Source organism: Mollisia scopiformis, assembly GCF_001500285.1.
Source record: "Mollisia scopiformis unplaced genomic scaffold LY89scaffold_27, whole genome shotgun sequence".
NCBI classification, from domain to species: Eukaryota; Fungi; Ascomycota; class Leotiomycetes; order Helotiales; family Mollisiaceae; genus Mollisia; species Mollisia scopiformis.
The window spans coordinates 223,184-237,201 of record NW_017263607.1 but is presented as its reverse complement, the minus strand read 5'-3'; the positions used below and the strand labels follow the sequence as shown (position 1 = coordinate 237,201).

At 47.2% G+C, this 14,018-nt stretch overlaps 4 protein-coding genes across 4 annotated transcripts; 2 read left to right on the top strand and 2 right to left on the bottom strand.

Moving 5' to 3' along the window:
* Window positions 1-1,739: 1,739 nt before the first annotated feature.
* Window positions 1,740-3,118, bottom strand: LY89DRAFT_656555 (NAD(P)-binding protein; the record flags this gene model as incomplete). The annotated part of the gene is made up of 4 exons (XM_018212391.1): window positions 2,762-3,118; window positions 2,421-2,584; window positions 2,224-2,322; window positions 1,740-2,171 (listed from the first exon to the last, which is right to left on the bottom strand). Exons 1-4 carry the CDS (start codon window positions 3,087-3,089, stop codon window positions 1,740-1,742), a joined length of 1,023 nt encoding a protein of 340 aa, XP_018064311.1. The 5' UTR covers window positions 3,090-3,118.
* Window positions 3,119-5,089: 1,971 nt separating this feature from the next.
* On the bottom strand, window positions 5,090-6,373 carry LY89DRAFT_710828 (ferredoxin reductase-like protein; the record flags this gene model as incomplete). Its single annotated transcript, XM_018217864.1, has 5 exons — window positions 5,090-5,707; window positions 5,760-5,928; window positions 5,985-6,062; window positions 6,118-6,261; window positions 6,343-6,373. 5 exons carry the CDS (start codon window positions 6,371-6,373, stop codon window positions 5,326-5,328), a joined length of 804 nt encoding a protein of 267 aa, XP_018064310.1. The 3' UTR covers window positions 5,090-5,325.
* Window positions 6,374-8,156: 1,783 nt separating this feature from the next.
* Window positions 8,157-8,983, top strand: LY89DRAFT_266856 (uncharacterized protein). Its single transcript, XM_018206322.1, has 2 exons — window positions 8,157-8,825; window positions 8,896-8,983. Exon 1 carries the CDS (start codon window positions 8,291-8,293, stop codon window positions 8,690-8,692), a length of 402 nt encoding a protein of 133 aa, XP_018064309.1. The 5' UTR covers window positions 8,157-8,290; the 3' UTR covers window positions 8,693-8,825; window positions 8,896-8,983.
* A 1-nt stretch (window position 8,984) lies between these two features.
* On the top strand, window positions 8,985-10,899 carry LY89DRAFT_266857 (uncharacterized protein). The gene is made up of 3 exons (XM_018206323.1): window positions 8,985-10,488; window positions 10,541-10,662; window positions 10,712-10,899. Exons 1-2 carry the CDS (start codon window positions 9,100-9,102, stop codon window positions 10,655-10,657), a joined length of 1,506 nt encoding a protein of 501 aa, XP_018064308.1. The 5' UTR covers window positions 8,985-9,099; the 3' UTR covers window positions 10,658-10,662; window positions 10,712-10,899.
* The last annotated feature ends 3,119 nt before the right edge of the window (window positions 10,900-14,018 follow it).

Here is a 14,018-nt window from a genome sequence, read left to right as displayed (position 1 = left end):
TCGGATCATCGGATCATGGAATCGAGTCACAAGCGAAATAGGCTCCGCTCTGCCTACATGAGAACTTCTTTTCCTTTCAATCCTTCTCTTCCGTTCAATCTCTGTCTCTCTCCTCAACAAGTCCACCTCAATTTCCACCGCCACGGTCAGATCAGCAAGGTTCTTCTCAGCACACCTGCCAATTGAGTAAGTTCATATCTTCCAATACTACAGCATGACGAACTGATTTCCCATCTCTAGACTCGTCTGAATTCTTCCGACATCCTGCAGCGTCATCTCAGCTCACGTTCAACCATCCCAAAGCGCGCCTCCCACGGCCTTCAAGACTTCCGACGATCATCAAAGGTCTCGAAGTATATACCACTTCTCTTTGCATTCCATCTGACCAATTAGAGATCAATATCCTGACTTTATAGATACACAACGCGTCACACAGCCTCGTCAACAACCAATTACTCTCTTCAACATGTCCAACACCGGTGTCATGTCTACCTTCACTATCCTCTTGACTCTTCTCTAGAGTCTCTTCACTCCGGCATCTACCTTCTCGACCGATCCCTCCACCGGTATGGTCAACTGCGAGCCGGCACTCAATCCTAATCTATGCCAGCTGCGCATGACAATGTACTACCAGGAATCCATATTGGTCAACAACAACTGGTACAGCGTCAAGCTGGAGGTCTTTGATCCATGGTGCACAGAGATCAGTGGAGTGATCTGGGCAAATCTGGGTGGTGCGTGGCCTATATTCTGCAATGTTAGATTCTCAATACTGACTACACGGTACAGAACACGTGTCGATTGATTCAGAGCTCCGATGGACAGTTGAGGTCACTGTGCCAGACAATCCATACGTTCCAAATCTCATGATAACTGCTGATGACGCCTGGTACGCTGGACAGAGGCTCATGTGGTCCTCAAATCAAGTGTTCTGGTACAAAGATCAAGGTATGCCTTGGGGTGGCATGACTTCTAGCATGTTTGGTTTCCATTGTTGAGGCCTGCTCAGTTGCTAGAGCAATCATAATGGATTGATACGCTACTCTCACTGCTAGGAAGCTCTGAAGAAGCACTGTCTAGGTCGCATTGTTTGTTTGCTTGGACTCAGAGTTTGTCGATGTCGGCACCTGCATCATTTTTGCTTCATGTTGCTATGCTTCGGGAAGATGTCGTAGAATGTATCTCAAGTATGTGCTTAGTCTAGCTTCATATCATGCTCTCTGCTTCGAGGAAGCGTAACAATCAATCAAGACACACGACCAAACTTCATGTGCCACGTGACTTGACACTACTGAGCAACGAAGTGCGACAGGGCAATTGAACTCTCTCTACAGTTGAAAAGTTGAATAGCCCCAAGCCAAATCCGCATTGATCCTCAGACGAACACCTCGCACTCTCTGAACGTTTCTTCCACTAGGGACCTCAGGCATGTGCGTGATAGCCCATCGCCACCTCACTTGAAGTTCTTTAATCTGCATCTCAACGTAACTGACAGCCTCACAGAAGCGTGCTTCTATCACTATGCCGAACACCCAAGGGACGACAAGGAGCTTAATCCGAAAGTCAAGATGTGATCTCTGACTTGATTCGAATCTCACAAACACTCGTTTCATTCAATTTGATGAGCTCGAACAACCCTCAGTCCTTCAGAACAACTTTATGTACGGCATAATTTCAAACTACTTCACACGTCCAACATGATACCATCAAAATGTCGTCACTCGCCCCCTGATAGTCATTTATCGACCCAAAACAGACCCCCAATCCTCCCCCTCCATCCACTCCCTCAACCCAACCATCTCAAACCTTAACCCCCTCCCCCACAAATCCTCCTTCCTCACCAACCCTTCGTCTCCCCCATCATACCCCACCTCCCCACTATACTCAAACATCACCCCGGCCTCCACCCCAAACATCTCATCCTCATGATTCGCCTCCACAAACTCCCTTAGGCTACACTGTCGATACCTCCCCTCCTTTCCCGTGACCTCGGACCAATGCGCCATGTACTCGCTCCACGAACAAGTCGTCCCTTCGCACATGTAGGCGTGTCCGGGCGGCATGCGGGAGACGGCCGAGACGAAGGGGCCGGTGGAGGTGCGGACGGAGAGGTGCGGGACGGGGGTGTGGGGTGGGGTTGGGAAGGAGGTTTCGTAGGTTCCTGAGGGGAGCTGGGTGGTGTTAGGTGGGTGGGGGAAGGAAAGAAGGGGATGGGGGAGGGACCTTTTTGAAGTAGGAGTTTGGGGCTAGTTTGTAGCTGCTTGTGAAGTAGCCGGTTTGGATGTAGCTGGATTTCTTTGCTAGGGCGGGGTGGGTTTTGTTCTGGGGGTGAAGTCAGTGGGATTTGTTTTTGGATAGGTAGAAGTTGAGGTTGATAGTGTGATGAGATGGCGCGGGTGAGATAGGAGAGGAAAACGTACCACATAATCGGGAAAGATGTCGGCTTTGGCGTCGAAATGGTAGAGATCTTTGTATTTCCCTTTGCTGCATTTTCCGGCATGGCTTAGCGTGCTTGCGATGAAGCCATTGTTGTCTAGACTTGAGACAACTTTTGCTGCTGCGTCGGCTATGTTTTTTCCTTGTCCTTGTGGTTCTGTTAGCTGGTATTTCTCGAAATGTTCGTGTCCAGAGCTATTGTTGGCGAAAATGCCGATTTTTGAACACCTTTAATTTCGATGATCGAAAAGATTTGAAGTACTTTGACCATGGATTTCATCCTCAATCGAAAAATTTCGTCAGAGCAAAAAATCCCCTCACTTACGGTACTCAACCTCATAAGCGAATTCCCTACAGCTCATCCCCTTTTCCTTCGCCAACGCCCTGCAATCCGGTCTAAAAAACGGCTCCCAATAATTCGTCACACTAAAAATCAAATTTGCGCCCTCAAACGCTTTCTCAAGACTCTCCGGATCATCCAAATCAGCCTTCACAATCTCAACCCCTTGCTCTGCAAGTTTCTTGGCGGCTGCAGAAGACGGGTTGCGAGATATTCCTCGGATTCGGTAGGCAGGGTCAGAGAGAAAGGTGTTAGCGACGGAACCGCCTTGATTGCCTGTGATGCCAACGATTACGGTGAATTTAGGGGCCATGTCGAGGTTTGTGGTCGTGGTTCACGAGGATGGACGGGGTGAGATGAGATGTTGGAGGCGGGGTAGATTGGGATCGCTCGATTAGGAAAGTGGGGGTTCACGCGCAAGCTCTCGATGTTCTTGACTTGGAGATTTTCAGCGCTTTGGAATAGAGGATTGAGCGTCAATTGATTTGGAGTATCTTTCACCAATCTCATTCATTGTGAAAGATGTTAGTTTGGATATCTGAACACGAGCCTTCACGTGGTTTCCCACGCCGCCTCTCTTAGTATATATTATATGTCCGACAGCACACGGCAACTTTCTTTTCCTCCTCTAGTCTTCCCATGATGTTCTCAACTGTTCCTAATTCTCTGCAAAATAAAACGGGTCACCTCGCACAATCGTGATGATCCTAACAAACCCGCTAAGCACTGGAACCATTGAGACATGGTTGACCTCTCCATGCATAAACTTCCAGAATTCCTCAAGTGCTGTCGAAAGGCAAATTATAATCTAGATGATGTTAGCGCAGAACATTGCGAATCGAATTGGGCTACTTACATCCCAAAATATTATAATACAGTAATAGTACATAACCCTCAGGACAATTGATACCAGGTTGAGTTCATAGCCCAATAAACAGCGAAAAGTTTTATAAGTAACAACGCCGGTACGGTCACATACCACTGTACTATGATAAATATTAACAGTACTAAGGCGATCACGGAGAACTTTGCAAAGTAGCCAACGAATGTGGAAATGATCCACTTGAAACCCTGAATGAGCTTGCGCCAGCAAACGTCGAGGATATCGAGTGGAGTGTTGACTATGGTTGAAAGTGTTCGCAGCAATCTAGATGGTGATTTCGCGATCGCGACTCTTTGGATGTTGATATCGTTGATAATCATCATAAAAGCTAGAGTATATAGCTCACCACCAAAGTAGGACCAGATCCCCGCATCGCTATACTTTTCGTGGTAAGCGCAATAAGACAGAACCAGTCGATAGTTGTAAGAAATTATAAAAGCAAGAAAGAGGAGCGCTATCAGATCATGGCGATATTTCTTTATAAATCCTGACGCTGTCTTGGAGAATGTTCCCATGCTTGGCAGTCAAATTATTGGGTGGCGGAATTTCAATGACAATTGATTGGTCGCAAATGTGTGTTTTTGATAACTTCTAGAAGGAGGAGTAGGCTTGTAGGTTCGAGGTTCTGGATGCAACCGGATGGCTGAGTGGAAGAGACTCTTATCTTAAGCTAAAGAAAGAAACCATATTTCAAAAATTCACAAGAGACATTGGTTTTAGAGGTTTTTGTTTGAAGTCGCCGGATCAAGACTCGCTCAATAACAAAGGGGAAGCAAAGACATTCTCACCAAAAGAGACACGTTTCCTTTCAATAGTTCATTAACACTCTCTTATCACTTTTAAAACAAATGTCTACTTCTTTGCTGCACACCGTCCATAATACTATTCTAGTGACAAAGCTGAGATTTGGCCGTTTACTTTAGTGCCCTGTCTTAGTGTAGCATATAATTGGCTTGCCTAGTCTTTCTAGAGATTTGTCTCAGCATAAAAATCTGCCAAAATCAATCAAATGCTATTTTATGTATCACACTCCTTGCGATTATGATGTTTACTCAGTACTCACGACTGAACCTCCTCACTTCATGGCACAGCCCCTAAGCGAGCCCCTGAACTTAGCGAGCTTCACTAAAAGTTGCATCTGACTTTCTGATTTGACAACAGATCAAATGGACGAAATGTTGAAACACAACGATTTGGTTCTACTGTTGGTTGAGATGGTTCGAATAAAGTTGAATAAAAGTCTGCTTCTTCCTTGCATTATCCGTTGTGCTGGACTATCGAGATTTCAGGTTGCGCTTGCTTCGCTAAGAAGCCTGAAGTAACAGCGAATCTGACCCCTCATTTACCCCGCACTTTCGACATGCAAATTTATAACACTCAACAACAACAATATCTGTAAGCAAATGAATTGTTTTAATCAATACTTTAGAGCCTAGACTAGCTAATCCATTAGCCACTTCTGTGTGAAGTTGTTGGAATGCTGCGTCTTTATACAGAAAGCAGTTCTTGGAGCTACGGGCCACTTGGGGTCGCTAAATGTCCCCATTACGCAAAGGTATCGCAAAAAGATTTTGTTTTTCAATAGGACTTGATTTCTTATACAAAGGTACTTCTAACCACGCCTCCATCCTACCGCTCCCTACATGCCAAAGAACTCCGCACCATCTCAAAACTTAAAAACTTGATCTTTTCTGAACCCTAACTCGCTCAGGATTCCTCCTGGACCTCGTCTCGACCCCGTCAACGATGCTTCCATTGCCGGTGGACCACAAACAAACACTTTCTCGCTCCTCTCTTTCGACCCCGCCATCACTTTGCTAAGCAATTCCTTCGTCACATAGCCTTTTGGAAAAGGTGATCCTTCGTCGGGGTTGCTGACGGTGTAGATGACCTTGAAGCGGCCTGGGAACTTCTTCTCCATTTCGGCGAATTCATCCTTGAATAGAGCGTCTCTGTCGTTGTTGATGCCAAAAACGAGAGTCACGTTGGTGTTTTCTTCTGGATTCCGAAAAATTCCTCGGATCAATTGGTACATTGGAGTTATCCCACTGAGGAATATTAGCTTTTGTCCAACCAGGAGGTGGAGCGATGCAAACTTACGCTCCACCTGCGATAAGAGTGATATTTTTAAATTCATTTGGTTTCCATGAGTAAGCTCTAATGGATCCAAGGAAGAATAAAGTGTCTCCCGGAGACAGAGAATGGATGTGGTTGCTCGCTTTGCCTTTCGGATATCTCTTCACAGCGAGGTCGATGAAGCCCCGCACGGCTAAAATATCCCATCAGATGCAGGCTCTCTTTCGACGGCACAGGTTGGAAGCTTACACAAATCACTAATTGGGGTATATGGCCTGACCACGGGGAAGAATTGGCCCGCTGGTCTGGAGAAAGTCAAGACGGCCGCTACAATTGATTAGTTTCCTCCTCAAATGGGTTGTGTGTTTTATGTCAAACTCACATGTGAGGTTGAGTCCGCTCACTGTGGTTTCCGAGGGTAACTTAAAACGGAAACGTTTGGTGTCGTGGCTCAGGGTCTCGACACTGTCTAAGCGTAACGAGGTGAATGCTGGCCCTTTCCCGAATACCTTCGCTGGAGCGCTGTCTGTTGAGTATCTTGAGTAGCTGTAGATTCCAACTGTGGCTAGGACTGCTGCAACAGCGACCGGTGTGGACACGATCTGACTGCGGAGGGGATATCTCGTTGTTGAAAGCATTGTGGGGGTAGAACTTTTGACAATATCTTGAGTAGTAACTGAGCGCTGAACGGTGTATAGATGAATTAGAGAGAGATTTTTGATTGATTGGCGAGTATGTTGACCACGATCGTTGAAAATTTGAATTGGAATCGCTTAATCTCGAAGGGAACTCTGGTTAGATATATAGAAATGATTTAGAAGTTCCGGCCCCTTTCCCTGTCCTTCCGTATCCACACGCAAAAGTAGTGGCCCGAGATCCGTTGCTTATGTATAAATAAGAGCATCGCGACCACGGAATAGTTTGTGTTTTGATGTGCGGCGCAGATTGTCAGGCTATTTTGGCAAGATTGTGGTTCAGGAGCGGACTTCGCGGTGCCAAATTGTCCGATACTTGGCTGAGATAATCAGACAGGGGGTACTACTGCTAGTCACGTGGCTGGACAGGATACTTCTCTTTGCTACTTTCTTGCAATACGCTCCTCACACAAACAGGTTAGAGAGTCCAAGTGGAAATGTCTATTTTGTCTATGAAATAAGTTCTGCGTTTGATTTTACAAATATCACATGATTTGAATCAAGCCTAGAGCCTATTCTGCTAGTGGAGCTAAATGTTCTCAAATGAGACTTGTGCTCAACTACACTTCACCCCCCTCACAAATACAGTCTTTTATGCATGCCCGCGAGTCTCTCTGCTTGATGGTTGGAGGTTTCGCCCCTTTCCGAGTTTGCTACGTGATGATTGCTTAATGGAGGCAAACCAACGACGAGTCCTGTCTAGTTTCTGCGCAAAGATGTGGCACACCCCTCATCCTGCATGAGGGGCATCAAGCACCACACTGAGGCTCTGCGGTTGTCGAGGCTGGCTGCTCGGACCAGTGACCCTCGAGAGTCGGCGATATCTCAGAGAAAGACAAGCCGACCCAACCCCTTGACGGGCCTTCTCTCTATTTTGGGAGTAGCGAACTATAATCCGAGGGAAGGTGTCACAACCCCACCAAGTATTCTCTCCGCGACGTCATGACTTCAATCAACCGTGAGCCGGCCACATTCAAAGAGAGGAGACTCCTTTCCAGGCTGCCAAATAGGGCGGCAAAGTATGCATTCAGTGATGCCTAATGTAATTTCAGGGACGTTGTCATTACTTGTTTTGATGGCAACGTTTCGACCGCGGCGAGAAAGGGGCATACTAGTGCAAAATCCAGCTGATATTGTGCAGACCGAGTGTTTCTGATTCGCCGATGCAGTGAGACGGAGATACAACCAGATGTGATTATGTGCCTGCATATGCATGAGTGGCTGCAATCCAAAATATTGGTTGGGTGTGTGATAGGCGCGTCTCCAGGGTGGGCGAAAGCACAAAGTGCCCGGTTGCGCCCTGGGCGAAGATCTGCTTCCGCCCTCCTTCTAGGAGCGTGCTTCCATAAACGGAAGATCCCGTGCTAGAGAATGGATTCCAGTACGCGGGACTTCGGGACCACAGGGCGGTGCGGCCTGAAGAATTGAAGCTACATTTACGAGACCTGAAAGCTTCGGTGGGACATTTGGACTAAGAGACAAAAAACGTCTTTCAGTCCAATTTACGAGCAGCTACAGACTGAATCGTCAATCGACTTGCGAGAACTCCGAGAGCAGAAAGTTCACACTTATTCTTTTGATTTGTTTGCCTCCTCCTTATGCTAGTCGCCAAGCGAGAATGCCCCCAGATACATTGGAAGCCTTGCATTAAAGGCCTTAAAGCCATCGTAAAGCTTACATGGCTCCAGCTAGAGTGTTCTAGAAGCTCGACCATGCCTTATCCGCATACCATGCCTGTTTTTGAATGCCCCAAGTGCCCAGAAAAGATCGACGCCGAGTACGTCCTGCCTCGTGGTTCAGCACGATGGTTCAAACCGCTATACTCGACTACTGCTTAGGGCGACTATCATACAACATTGAATGATATTCGACCCAACCTTGCAAACCATCAGTTGTTCGTTCTCCCTTCGCTCCTTCTTGCCAGGATGGCCGTGCGCATACGAGCCTTCTTTACTTGGGCTCTCTTTGGTCTTCTTCTTCGCAACCCAAAGCACAATATACCTCCGCCGGTGTCGATTCAGTTGTGGATTCGATGATATTTCAGTTTCTTACCAATCTTCATCGATATCGCTTACCTCTGATGAATTGAGCTTAATTCAGGCACATGCAGAGCTGCATGCATCTACTAGGTTCAACGATCAAGATCATGGCCGCGGCGATCCCATCAGACCAGTCCTCAATCCAAGATTTACTTTGCTTCCACGAGGAATGCATTCCTTGCTCCTTTCGTTTTATCAATTGGATCATGATGGTAACACGTAAACGATTGATGTGTTCAAGCTGGGTCCATCAGTTCTGACGTGCCGCCGAGGGGCAAAGATGGATTCACCCAGGATGTTCCTCCTCTTGTGTGAAAACGGTCAGCATCGTTAGCCATTCATACCATGTTGCTTAAGTAAGTGGACTCATCCGTTGAGGGTGTATAAAGTAGGATAAATACTGACCGTGTTTTGGACAATTCACAGATCATTCTGTCCGCTTCAACTTGAATTTACGCCTAGTCCGATCGAATACCTACTTCACTTTAGCTATACGCAGATTCACTCCAGGTCTGTTACATATTTCTACTTCCATTAGCGCGTCTCGAAAATTTGCCAATACTGTCCATCACAACTTCCATTTCCATCTATATCGCTCCTTCGTAGTTCTACAGAGTTACTTAATCTATCATGCTGATTGGAACGTGGACAGAGCATTCACAAGTGATGGCAATACCAGACCGTGGTTTAGATCTGCCATGGTACTCCTGGGGAGACGTCCCATTCAACGGGCCGTTGACAGACTTCGATCTCGATCCTCCATTTCAACCTCACTCCTTTACACACGTCACTCCAGATACATCTTTCCGAGGTGGTCTCTCTACGTCACAAGGAATAGATGGATCTTTAGTGAACGCGCAGAGCTCCATCGTTGAGCCGACATATCATCACGTGGAGGGAAGCGCTCTTGCAGTTGTTGCACCTGAAGATGGAAACACCAATGCTGGCGGAGATCCATACAACCCAGGTGGTCTTTTCATTCAAAGTTCGAGTTACAACGAGACTCAAAAGGTTCCGTACATACATCCCGCCCATACTTCTCTTCCAGTACCACCGCTCTTCAACTCGGGACTTAGCATTGCGGAGGTCAACCTGCAGCAAAAAGGTGTCACTGCAGTCTATGACAAACCGTATCTCACGCAGTCATGGATGGAACAAAGTCCCGAATACCACTTTTCAAGTCAACAATCCGCAAGACTATCTTCGCCTCCGATGAATGCTCAAGCCTTTGGTGTGTCAAGATTGCCGGCGGAGAGATTTGCAAGCCCTCAATACCCGGTCCACCAGTTGCTGCAAAGTCAACATCATGGCTATACCACCGTCGACGATTTTGATCCGAATCTATTGGCGGCTCCAATTGTGTCTTACCCACTGTCACCATACGCTCTGACCGGCGAGCGTTATCAGTCCTATGCGCCTCCCCACAGCACAGGGCCTCTTCCATCTAGAAATCAAACCATGAGGGAGATTTACTCTAGTGTTGGAGAACAGCGAGAGGAAGTACGAAGTATTACAGCGCTACCATGGTCATCTGGACCCCATTCCATCGACAATGAGTTATTACCACCGAATGACTGGGTTAATGATAATGTTGCACCGTCCGGCGATTTTGGCATGCATATCCTGCGGACTTCTTCACCAGAGCACTTCCATACCGAGGCACATGTACAGCCTGGCCCTTCCTCGTCCTTTCCCATTAGAGCACTTCACAGTCGAAGAGCGCAAATCCTCCATCGTGATTCCATGGTTGGTCTGGAAACATCCGAATCTGCCAGATCAACCATGGTTGCAAGAGGGTCCAGCGGGTCGGAGTCATTTGGGACAATTTCATCGAGACCATCGGCTTCAGGATCATCAGGATCATCAGCTTCTTGGCGCCCCTCTCCACAACATTCAATTGGAGAATCTCCTAATCGAACTCGCACCAGAATCAAACCATCCGATAAAGCAAAGGAAAAGACACGGGAGCTCCGCAACTCGAAAACTGTTTGCGAACATTGCATCCAGGCGCACAAAAAGGTGAGTAAGCTACTGTTGCTCATTCTTTGTGGCTAATGCGTTTCTAGTGCAGATCCATATTCGAAGGACCTTGCCCACAATGTCTAGAGTTGACAGGGAACCAATTGTACTTGGGGCGAGCTATGTGCTATCGAAGAGGGGTCGGAGTCGAAGATGCACTCAAGGGTAAGCCAGGTAGGCATTTGGATCTTCAAGCATCTTGGTCAATTTCTAACGATGCCAGATGTATTTGGAATAGCACAGCGACAAGCCAGTATCCAACCGCAACTGGAGTCTATGCACGACGATCCGCGTTCTTTCCTTCTGGGTGCTGGCCCAAGAGAGCATGGAAAGGTCCTCTATCTGGAAATTGACTTAAGAGATCCACTTCTTGTGAAGATTCAAGATATTATTTACAAGCCCGTACAGCCAATGGTCTCTACCGGCGGCCATGAAACGGCTAAGGATGATTTTGAGACAAAATCGTATGGTATTGCGCCTGAATTCATGCCGAGTCACGAGAGGATGGACGAGTGGGCCCGCCAAAACATTGAATCACAAGCTGAGAAGTGGTCGGACAATGGTGTGTACCACGATTCGGAGGCTACAATCGACTTGATACTTCTAAGGTATTTGCGCTTTTCTCAACAAGCGCCATGGGTAAGTTCCCTTCGATTCCCTCCGAAGTAGCTTGCGATTGCTAACAGCTTCAAGTGGCACATCGTTCGACTTACGTTGCGGATTGTTAATCTGGGAAGATTCACTGGCAGCCGCCGACCTATTGATCTTGAGGAGGGCTTGGCTTTTCTGCGATCTTTCAAAACCAACCCACCAAAGCATTTCGGAATAGTAGATTATAACAAAGCAAAGGAGAAGTTCCAACTTTCACACACGGCTAGGGAGCAGCTCCATGTTCATGCTGCGTTGGGTATCGAAGAAGCTGAGAAGGATCTCGGGAAATTGATCGACGCTGTTTTCCAGCACATGAAGGAGCACACGAACAATGTGCTGATGGTGGGGATATGCTTGTGGCGTCTGGCTTTGGATTACCGACAGCGTCTTGAGCGCTACCGTTGCTTCCCTGCCAGTATGTTCCCTTCTTTCTTTTGGTGCTGTTTGGCTTTCGCTAACCGAATGGAGATTCGAAACAGTTGCAGGAACGAATGGAAGGCTGTGAATACATGTACACGCTCTATACAAGATTGTATGCTCTCTTATACAGCGATTATAACAACATCCCACCTCAATCTCCGAAATGGGATGTAGAGAATTTCGACTATTGTTTCGGGGAGAATGCGGAGCTGATTATGCTAATCTGGAATGCTCGTCGTCTGGAGAAAGACTCTTGTGAGTTGATCAAATGTTATCAACCAAGGATTTCTTTCCCACTAACTACAAATTGTAGGGTGCAATTCGAGGCCGCGAGCGCTTTGATCAGTGCGACGAGTTCTGCAAGTTGCATATCGCAAAACGAAGATTGGAGGGGCCAACTGGGAGACGAATGATTTCAATTTCACATGGCTTCGATTTTCCTTGCGCATTTTACCTGTGATGGAAACGCTGTATTCAAGATTGAGACGAAACCGAGAACGCGGTGGTTTTTTTTTCTGATCTACATAATTCTCAGAATGCCAAAATACACTTATAAAGCTTTTTCGGAAAAAGATTTCTGGAATTGTTCTCGCAATGTTGACGCTGAACGTGATTTGATCCGCTTGCATAACTATGACTTGTGAATAAAATGAGCACCACTTCTCGAATGGAATGCCCAAATTCAGTATAGAGTACTATAATCCGACGAGGTACTACCAATGTACTTAGATGACGCGAAGGACGACGCGGGCGTGTTGGAGGGCAGCGGTGTACAAAAATAGACCAATATTGAGACCAAAGCTTCATTTTGGGCGAAAAGAAAGGGCGACGATTTTGGGCATGTTGTCAATGATGCGGCGGCCCTCTCTATCAGACCACGAGTGTCTCAGTTCCTCCCCTGAACTTGTATCATCAGACTCTCCGCGGCCAGGAAACAAAGGTAATGCGCAACAGCGCGGCATTGTTCAGCTGATTTTGCGTGATGACAACGGTTTCTTCAACCTTCTCCCCTGCGGCAATGCCAAACATAAGAATAGCTCGGCGAGATCGAGGACGCTGGCGGCCATACCGTAGATACTTATAATAAACCACGTTTCCATCTCTTTGCTCGTCCAGCTACTTTGGAAGACATACAACCTCTGCAGAAAAATATGGCTAACTCGGACTCACGAGGTAGCGTTTCCATCACTATCGATCTGGACAAGAAGGAAACGACGGTAGTGTACGTGAATTGATGACATGACTTGAAATGATGCTCACACGACATACAGGGTAGAAGGCGAGACGCAAACCTTTGACCAAAAAGACCCTCCTGGTGAGAGAGTCCGCCGATATTCATTCCCCGGTGGAGAGGATGCTTCAGTAAGACTCCCACGGTTACCTGAGGGCCAGAATGGCGGCTGACTTTGCAAACACAGGACGCGCAAACAGCCGATGAAAGCAGTGCCGGTGGTACCGGCTCGAAGCGAGCTTCGGGGGACGAGTTTGAGGAGCGGGACCCCAAGCAAAGCAAACAAGATACCAAGTGAATGACGGGGCCTGCGATCTCGCAAATCTGGGCGAGTGATGCGAGCTACCTAGCCTTTCAGAGAGTGTGGTAATTGCAAGTGTCTGAGATGATCCTAATGATGAATACCACACCTTCTACCATTCTATCTATCGTTTTCAATGTTCCATCTGGGCTAGGAGTGATTGCCAACTGAGAAATTTCCGGTATGTTACCGAGTATGCCCCAGCTGTTGCGGTGCAGCCTTCTCAGGCATGAATTGTTGCTGCCTCTTTGGTTCGACTTACAGAACAAGCTCCAGACTTGATCCAAGTGAGAGAGATCACATACCGTCAAAATCCAGACAAATCACCGCTTTTCTTTAGTTTCCAGACAAAGGTCTATGGATCGATCTTCTTAGCAACGGTCTGCTGCAACTGCGCATCCCGCAGTAATGGGGTGAATCTTCCTAGGAACTGACATGCCTCATCTTGATTTACCACATCCAGTCGTGTTTCCGGACGAGGGCGAGATTCCAGCGGCCACGCACTTTCGTTGTTTGTAGTGAGGAGGAAGAAAGATAAAAGACCGCGGGGAGCAGAGTTGCATGAAATTAGCGATCGGGCACCCATTTGGAGGCCAACGGGCAGTGATTAGGCCGCCGGCGATGTCAACGATGGAATCAAGAATACGAAGGATGCATGTGAAAAAGACATTCTTTGACACTTTTCATTCGTCGGGTGGCTGCAGGATTCCGTCTCGCTTCACTTCGAGCTGAACATCCAACAATTTTTCGTGGGTACGGAACATTTTGGCACGCAATGTTTCTTATGCTGAGTACACTCTAAGTCAGCACAGAGTCCGAGAAGAGATTGTACTGCCGAAACGCCGTTTTAGGCATATTTGTTCAAGACTCTTTCAACGTTTGCAAAGCATACTCGAGCATGGTATGCTGCGCGAGACAACTCCCGTG

Coding starts and splice junctions, on each gene's coding strand:
- LY89DRAFT_266857 (XM_018206323.1), top strand. CDS start 9,100: ATGCTGATTGGAACGTGGACAGAGCATTCACAAGTGATGGCAATACCA. Junction 10,489..10,540: donor GCATCCAGGCGCACAAAAAG/GTGAGTAAGCTA, acceptor TTTCTAGTGCAG/ATCCATATTCGAAGGACCTT.
- LY89DRAFT_266856 (XM_018206322.1), top strand. CDS start 8,291: ATGATATTCGACCCAACCTTGCAAACCATCAGTTGTTCGTTCTCCCTT.